Source organism: Tasmannia lanceolata, unplaced genomic scaffold (genome assembly GCF_043159265.1).
Source record: "Tasmannia lanceolata isolate RefF3 unplaced genomic scaffold, GAP_Taslan_0.1 ptg000011l, whole genome shotgun sequence".
NCBI classification, from domain to species: domain Eukaryota; kingdom Viridiplantae; phylum Streptophyta; class Magnoliopsida; order Canellales; family Winteraceae; genus Tasmannia; species Tasmannia lanceolata.
The window spans coordinates 24,881,182-24,889,646 of NW_027518688.1; the positions used below are offsets into that span (position 1 = coordinate 24,881,182).

At 39.1% G+C, this 8,465-nt stretch overlaps 1 protein-coding gene and 1 long non-coding RNA gene across 3 annotated transcripts; both read right to left on the reverse strand.

Moving 5' to 3' along the window:
• Positions 1 to 97: 97 nt before the first annotated feature.
• Positions 98 to 3,151, reverse strand: LOC143886761 (glutathione S-transferase F12-like). Its single transcript, XM_077390873.1, has 3 exons — positions 2,911 to 3,151; positions 2,503 to 2,551; positions 98 to 953 (listed from the first exon to the last, which is right to left on the reverse strand). Exons 1-3 carry the CDS (start codon positions 3,055 to 3,057, stop codon positions 508 to 510), a joined length of 642 nt encoding a protein of 213 aa, XP_077246988.1. The 5' UTR covers positions 3,058 to 3,151; the 3' UTR covers positions 98 to 507.
• Positions 3,152 to 5,557: 2,406 nt separating this feature from the next.
• Positions 5,558 to 6,832, reverse strand: LOC143886762 (uncharacterized). Of its 2 annotated transcripts, XR_013253912.1 has the most exons (4): positions 6,485 to 6,832; positions 6,218 to 6,272; positions 6,059 to 6,140; positions 5,558 to 5,954 (listed from the first exon to the last, which is right to left on the reverse strand). It is a non-coding gene; the product is annotated as an uncharacterized LOC143886762 (long non-coding RNA). The 2 variants fall into 2 exon arrangements; XR_013253911.1 differs by having other exon boundaries at positions 5,558 to 6,140; positions 6,485 to 6,829.
• Between the last annotated feature and the right edge of the window lie 1,633 nt (positions 6,833 to 8,465).

Below are 8,465 nucleotides of genomic sequence, written 5' to 3' on the forward strand. Positions count from 1 at the left end.
CCGCTAAGAGCCGGATATCTCATAAACGAACTCGGATAATATCCGCTTGAAACGGATTCAGATAATATTCGCTTTAAACGTATTCGAATGCGGACGGTAATCGAATTTTTGAATATCCATTTACACCCATACCCATAATAGAATGGAAATAGAACAGAAAACCCCTTACCCGAAAAAGAAAGCAACATTACTTATTACATTTATAGGGAATACAGTCGCATCTAGTGCCTCTTCTTGAATCTTTTGGAAGGCTGGCCCAATCCCAAAAAGCTGAGTTTGTGCTAGTGTCGCAGGCATAATTAGCCAAGCTGTCTACCACAAGATTACCTTCCTATACTTGGGTGACTTGCTTTTCATGAATTGTAAGTACAATACATTATAAGATAATATGACATTTATAACAAGAGATCCCATTTATTTTACCTTCACTTGAAGCAAAAACACTTATCACTTGGATTACTAACCCCACAAACTACATAGAAGTTAAAACAAGGTTAAACCCTTAAATTATGTCATTAGCTTCATCACTTTCTTCCAAGCAGGTCTGTTAGAAATGTCCTCCCACCAGGCATTCATATTTCCCCTCTCCCTCACTAGATGACCCATTCCGGCCTCGGTTGTCAATAAACTAATGGCAGGAAGGTGGCTTAAATCGGCCAGGGTGAAGAAGTCTCCAGCCAAATACTTGGTTTCTCCTAGTCGTTGCTCGTAAACATCGAGCACATTCCCAAGCTTTTGCTCGCAGCATCGGACCAAGTGCATGTCCCCTCCCTCGCCCATTCTTGGGAGGACGAGCAATTGGAGCACAATGGTGTACACCAATTCATTGAAGTTGTGGGCTTCCACTTCCAGCCATTGATCCACCAAAGCGCGATCCTCTAGGGTGATCCCCAGTAGGTTTGTCCCCTGGTTTGGATACTTAGCTGCATAGTATCTAATAATTGCCCTGGACTCTGAGAATTTCGAGTTCATCAACGCACACATGCACACAAAAGAAAATAAAGAGCCAGACAAATCAATAATTAATATCATTAAAACAAATCTCAATGGTGATTTCAATTTATTCTGGATTTAACTATTTAAAATATATTTTCTAAAAATTTTAAAAATGGTAAATAAGTTTTTTTTTAGGAAAGTGTTCCTAAGCTATAGCTTAGATAAGCTTATCTAAGCTATAGCTCTGGCCCCACATTTTTTGGGGATCCAAAGCATTCATTTGGGAGGCCCTCCTATGGATAGGGTGTGTACCAAAAATCAGCCCTATAGGATCATCCTAACCCTGCCATCTGTTGAGGGAAAAAATGGGCAGAAACATGGACACACAGTGTATGTCCATTTTCCACTCCACCTTTGATTGGGTTAGGATGATCCTATAGGGCTGATTTTTGGCATACACCCTATTCATGGAAGGGCCTTCCAAATGAATGCTTTGGATCCCTCAAAAAATGTGAGGCCACATGTGGTTTTGAGCTATAGCTTAGACAAGCTTAGATAAGCTTTTTTTTTAATTTTTTTCACATAAAATTGGTATAGACTATTAGATACTAAAATGAAAAGGACTAGAAATCCACGATAAGCTTAAACTAGGATCTCTACAAAAATTAAAGTTTAATCTGCATATAATCTAAATGAGTGTGGATATTGTAATTTCTATATTCTTGAAGAAACAAAGTGATATAGTTATTCCCATGCTAATTACAATATTTTTGGAATAAGTCTCATGTCTTTTCCCATTAAAGCATGAACACTGGTAATATAATTATCATAATTTAATTAAATTTATAATAACTGCAAATAGCTCTAAAATGATAATAAGTAATTTATTTGGAAAATTTGAATCATTTATTTTTTTGGTAGGTAAGCTAGGATTTAGCAGGGACCCCTACCGGTTTATTAAATGAAAAGAAAGACTATACATTTAAGAATGAAAATTGTCATCACTACCTCGAGATCCACTAGTAGATAAGGGAAAAAAAGGACTCAAATGACCAAGAAAATACTATTAGTGACCCATGAGCCATATACGCCCCTTTTCCACGTGGCTATAGTTAGAATGGAAATATGGGCCCATTTGGATACCTTAGATTTTGTATTTGGATTTGGAATTGAGTTTTCAGTACAAAATGAATAGATCTGCAAGCTCATGTTGAGGGAGACAGAGAGGGAAGGGGGTACTTTCTGCTGCAGGGGAGAGGTTGAGGAGCCAAGAGGATGAAGGAAACTGCCAGATCTGTGGATTTCCAATTTCTTATTTCCACAGTTTATTTCGAAATCTGATTATTTTTCACTGTCAGTCGCTGAATTGGAAATTCAAGGATTTGATTGGGATCCAAATGTCAACTCAAAAAGGGCTGCAAACGTGAGAATTCCAAATCAAAATCTTCTCGGCATTCAAACGTGCCCTATGTGACCAAATTACTGATCTTCTCACATATGTTCCATATTCAACTAATTAGTAGAAAGAAAAAAAAGCTAAAAAAAAAATAAAAAATAATTAATTACCGAAAAGCCTGAATTTTCCATCCTCCACGACAGGAACTTGTCCGAACGGCTGCAAAATTATCCAAATAAAAAAAATCAGATTTTTTTGAAAGACAATTAAGTAACAAGGTGATAGATTGTCATGATGAACAAAAATGGCACAGCATAGTCACATGAGGCGCGTTTGATGATCGACCCATTTGTAAGATTGAGACATGTAAAGAATCAATGGCTCGGATTAAACTTAATTAGAAATGGTGACACTTCCATTGCACTTAATCAAGCGATATGATCATCCAATGAGAGTGGGACCAGAGACACCTAATCAATGTGTGATTTTTAGACCGTATCGGGATGACCCAGATCACGGATCGATCATCGGACGCTTCAAATCGCGTCAAGATACAACTCCAACTAAAGATTAATCACCTGTAAAGTAAGAAACTCTGGTCTCTTTTGCTCCCCATTCACCAAATCCACCTCTACCACTTCAAACTCTACATCTTTCTCAAAGAGGCAAGCCATTACCCTCTGAGGGCAAGCTGCTCTAACAGGGCCATACACTTTCACTGCCATTTCGGTTAAAAAACGACACTCCTTGAAGGACAAAAACTCAGAAATTAAGAAGGAAAGAGACCAAAATGAGTGTTGTTAGGGACAAAGACCAGGGTGGCCAAACTCTCCCTTTTATAGGATCGAGAAAACATGTATATGGTAGCTGTCGCGTGCATTCATCTACCGGAGGCTGAAACGAGAGCGCAAAGTTTCAAAGCTATTCATTTGCATGGGTAATCATGGGCCATGTGGCCAAAAGATGTTGATACGTACACTTATCCTCCTCATGCAGTTGTCACGGAAACAGTCTTATATTAAATACTAGGGATATGCTAGGCAATTTCGAGGAAAGCCGTTTCACGGCTGGCTATTGCATGTGAGAACAGCCACCTCAGATGAACTTAATGAATAAGACAAAATCTGCCCCAAAGTCAACTTGTCTGGCTGTTCTCACATTTAAAAGCCAGCCGCGAAATGTCTTTCTACCAAATTGCCTAGCAAATCCCTATATATTTAGGGGGATTTGCTGGGGACTTTTGCATAAAGGCACCTCTCATAAATTAAATGAATAAGACAAAATCCGCTCAAAAGTGAGCCTGTGTGGCTGGTCTCTCATGCAAAAGCCAGCCGTGAAATTCCTTTATGCATAAGTCGCTAGCAAATCCCAACCTAAGGAGATTGAAACAAGACGAAACAAGGGGACAGACAAGATCGACGGGACCAAGATCCATGCCGATCCTGCTTTTCCATGCCCAACAACTGCCACGGCATCTTCCTTTTCACATTATCATTTCTCAACCTTTGAATCTTAATCCTACGGTAGATTCTGCTCCGTACAGAAAAAACTGATCTATAAGACCTAATTAGTAAGGAGATAGTATACGAGTCAAACCAAAAACCCTTGGCCCTGTTTGGTTGCAAAACAAATGGAAGACAGCTGGCATTTTCCGGGATATAGAATGCCAAATGTTGTTTGGTTGTCAAATTTGAGCTTAAATTCTACTTGACTTCAAGTCATTGAGGAGACATCATCATTAGCCTTTTCCCTAGGTGGCACCTATGTGGCGTGATTGTCCCCTCTACTAATCTTCCAATGTAAAACCTCCATTCTGGTGGATTTTAAAGGGAGAAGAGTGGAATTTGTCTTGTCTTGTGGAATCATTACATCTCTCTCTCTCTCTCTCTCTCTCTCTCTCTCTCTCTCTCTCTCTCTCTCTCTCTCTCTCTCTTCTACCATCTATTTTGGTAATGACACCCCTACATTTTTCACATGTTTGACGCCCAACCAAACACTACCACTTTTCCCCTATTATCCTCTAGACAACTCTACACACCTCGCATCCTTGTCACCTCCCACTTGACTACTACTTCCACTACGCTCCGAGCGAACCAAACACGCCCTTAAAGTATTATTTCGACGAGCCTCCTTACTAAGGGTTTCTAGTTTGACTCGTATACTATTTCTTTACAAAGATGTATAAATCTGTGTTTTTGTACGAAACAAAAGCTATCGTAGGATTAAGATCCAAAAGTTGAGAAATGATAATGTGAAAAGGAAGATTCTGTGGCGGTTGTTGGGCGTAGAAAGCAGAAGAAAGTTTCATTTATCTATACCATATAATGGGAAAACTTAGGTGGACCTTGAGTTATTTGAAACATTGCAAATGTGAAATTTCCTGTAACTAGGGGTGCAAGTTTGGCCCTGTGAGCCCTGACCCACCCTGACCTGCCCTGAGCCCGAACAGGGTCTGGGTTGGATTTTCCAACCCTAAGGGCAGGTCGGGGTTCATTTTTAAGGACCTGACCCAGGGTCGGGTCGGGTCGGGTTCAGGGTTGATGCCTCGGGTCAGCCCGACCCTGTTTTATATTATAGAATTGAACCATCTGTGCATATTTCTTTTGTTAATGTTTTCTATTACCTTGGATTGATGTTCCTTTAGATTATTATTATTAATTGTTTCTGGTGCCCGTCATGTTGTTGAATTCATATTGTCTTATTTTGTTCCCTTTCTTTGTTTATTGATCATTTTGTTCTATATGATATGTGGCTGCTTTATTTTTGCACTCTTAACAGGTATTTGCACTAGGGTCAATTAGGGCCGGCCCGGCCCAATCAGGGCCAATAGGGCGGGTCAGGGCCCAAATAATAGGATCTAAGGTTGGGCTAGGGTTTTGAAAAACCCGGCCCAACCCGACCCTGTTGCAGCCCTACCTGTAACTATTAAACAACTTATAAAGGTAAAATTCTTTAAACACCTTCTACATGTAAATTTATCTATTGCTATTGATGTAAATTTCTTAATAACTATTAAGAATTTTGTGATAAAACATGTCTTTTTTGCGTGAATAAAAATTTATTTAATATAATTGGAACCTTACATTTGTAATATTTTTAATAAGTTATATGCTATTTAATAACATTTATAGGATTTTAACTAACCTTAGAGGACATTAAAGCCTCTTAGGAAGCCATTAACTTCATCATTTCTAAACCCAATTCGCAGTGGATAGTGAGGCGAACTTCAAACAACAAACCCAATTCTCATATATGAAACTAGTAAAAAAAACCTTGCAATGCACGGAGCGACAAAGAAAAGATAGAAAAATAATTCTTACATGATTGAACCATATCCAAGTTATGCATAGAACATCTATTTAAACATTAATGTAAAGAGGTTTTCAAGAAATTAAAGCTTGTTCTTAATGAAGTTGAAGTACTAATATCCATGGGAAACAGTTGAAGGTCATTGCATGTTGAAGTCATGGCTTGAAGTTCTTCATCATGTATCAAGTGAAGAACAAGAAGAAAAACTTGTAAGAGACATACCCTGTATTGCCACAAAGAAAGTGAGTCGATCATATCCCTGAAATACTGTAAGCACCTTAGTTTCATGGCAACCTCGCTGTGAGGTTTTCCACTGTGTGGCAAATCCAGGAATAAGACATTAATGTAAAGAGCCAAAGATGGAAGAAATCAAATGTCCAAAGAGCATAAGAAAATCAAACTTTGTAGGAATAAGACCTATTTCCAACAAGTCACATATGAAGACATCATTGCCCCTTCTCAACAGCATGCAAAATTCCCTTTGCACCACAGTTACAAACTGCAATAACGTTGAAATCAGAATTAGGTTAAGAATAAAGATAAAAAGATAATCCTAAATAAGTGTGTTTAATGTACCTGATCAGTTCAATCCCTATGCTATAACCTTATCAAAACCAACATCTCTAAGCACCTGGCCAAGATTCATATTTACATTAGGTGGCCAAAATTCATATTTACTGTGATCAATTAAGGACACCACATATGAAATCAGAGGTGGATTCAGGAACTTTTCCAGAAAAGAAAATATGCCTGATGAAATAAAAATTTGAAGAAACAATTATGTGATTGTAATCTTGAATAGAAATTCTCTAAAAGAAAACAATCTACAACACTCTCAATTACCCTTCTTCTCCGAATCTGAGAAATTGAGCTCAGATCTGCATGAATCAGATGTTTTTTTCTCCTGTAGTTGTAGTTATAGTGAATTTTGTGTTGATCGAATCGCATCTAGGGCATTTCAGTGCCTGATTCGGACAAAATCTCCAATCACCGCCGGTAAAGATCCGGCCGAAATCGATCCGAGATCTTGCATTCCGGTGAGTGAAAATTCAGGTGAAAAAATGAAGTAGAAATGAGGGGAAATAGAGAAGGAGAGGAGGAATTCCGATATCTTAAATCGACTCCCTATTATATGTGTCTTTCGGAGAAGAAGGGCTTGACTGGAAGGCAGGGATCTTGAGGGCAAAAGAGGTATTTCAAACTTAAAAGGGTGGGAATTTGAGGGCATATGAGGTATTTTACTATTTTAGCAGATTTTACACAAAATAATAAAAATAAAAAATGCTCCGACTGTCCTCCAAACTTATTATAGTAGATAGTAGCTAAGGCATGATAAATTTGCACCCCTTTAGGATAATTCACACCCTTTTAACGTGAATGTACTTTCCTCCCAGCTTATTATAGTAGATAGTAGCTAAGGCATGATAAATTCACACCCTTTTAGGATAATTCACACTCTTTTAACGTGATTGTACGTTAAAAAGTGTTAGTCTCTCACATACCCTCCTTTACAAGGGTGCGAATTATCCTACAGGGGTGTGCGAATTTATCATCGCCCTTATTCTTTAGAGCACCAAATCAAACGAGTAGGGTCTAAGAAAAGCACCATTGTTGGTGCTCGAGCATTGATTGTCTGGCGAGTCTGCCCAGTCGGCATTATAGAAAGCACATATGGCGAGTCTTGATGAAGCATTAAAAGTGAGGCCGAGATCCATAGTACCCTTTAACCATAGATTGTTTTTCATGGAATATTAGTTTATAATGGGGTGAACGAATGGTAGGGATGATGCCGAGGGGTCGCTAAAAAAATAGGGAAAAAAATAAATCATATTTTAGCTAGAGTTTTTTCCCCTTTTCCTGCATACCCTCACCCATCACTCACGCTTTCTTGGGTAGGGGTGTGTTACGTACTTGGTCACTGGACCGAGTATTGGGGACAGTAGAGTCCAAATGGCCTAGGATATTCTCTGCAGATGGATACCTAAGGTCTCTACTAGTGCCCTTTTGCTTGGTCTTACCTATTTTGATCGAGTAAAATCAAGAAAGGAAGAGCAAACAAGAAAACAGTTCTTTCGAGGGACCAATTGCTTATAGCATTGATAAGATAATTCTCCCCATTCTCAATACATCAAGACTCTTTTATTAACAAACAACACTACACCACACACTCCTAACGACTAACTATCTCCCTGTAACTTAGGGATACACTACCTCCACAATCCCATAAAGATAAACCAACTCCTTTAGACTAGGACTACCCAACCATGTAACAACATCACTTCTAATAACTAACACACACTCCACCGACTCTCTTTATACACCCTAGAACACTGCCACACCATCCTAGAATATTGTCACATCAGCGCATGTGCCATGCAGCCCAAGCACACGAACACAGTAGGGTGCAACTTGGGTCGGGTTGGGGCCAACCCGAACCCAACCCGAGGAGCCATTTACTCAAGCTGAACCCACACCCGACTTGAGTTCCAACCTGATTACGTTCAACCCGACTTGAAGAAGCCTTTTTTTTTCAAATCGAACCCAACCTGACCTGAGTTCAACCCAACCCAACTTGAGTTTGTAACCATACTAAAAAAACAAAAGGATAACAAATGTCTGCTTTCACTCGTGTCGGTTGCCCAAGTCTTCAACCCAAACCTGACCCGAACATGCACCCGGCTGTTTTTTTGGGTTGAACCCGACCCGAGTTGCTCCTGTTAGAAAAGTTGATGTGCAAATCTGTAATTTAGGATTCGAGAATACCTTATAACAAATTAATCTCACAACTTGAAGACAGAGATCAATAATACTATTTTCTGCAATA

What these genes read in the sequence shown, in the direction of transcription:
- LOC143886761 (XM_077390873.1), bottom strand. Translation starts at nt 3,057, where the DNA reads ATGGCAGTGAAAGTGTATGGCCCTGTTAGAGCAGCTTGCCCTCAGAGG. An exon ending in CAGAGTTTCTTACTTTACAG is followed by an intron (nt 2,552 to 2,910) that starts GTGATTAATCTT and finishes ATAATTTTGCAG; the next exon opens with CCGTTCGGACAAGTTCCTGT. An exon ending in TGGAAAATTCAGGCTTTTCG is followed by an intron (nt 954 to 2,502) that starts GTAATTAATTAT and finishes CGAAATTCTCAG; the next exon opens with AGTCCAGGGCAATTATTAGA.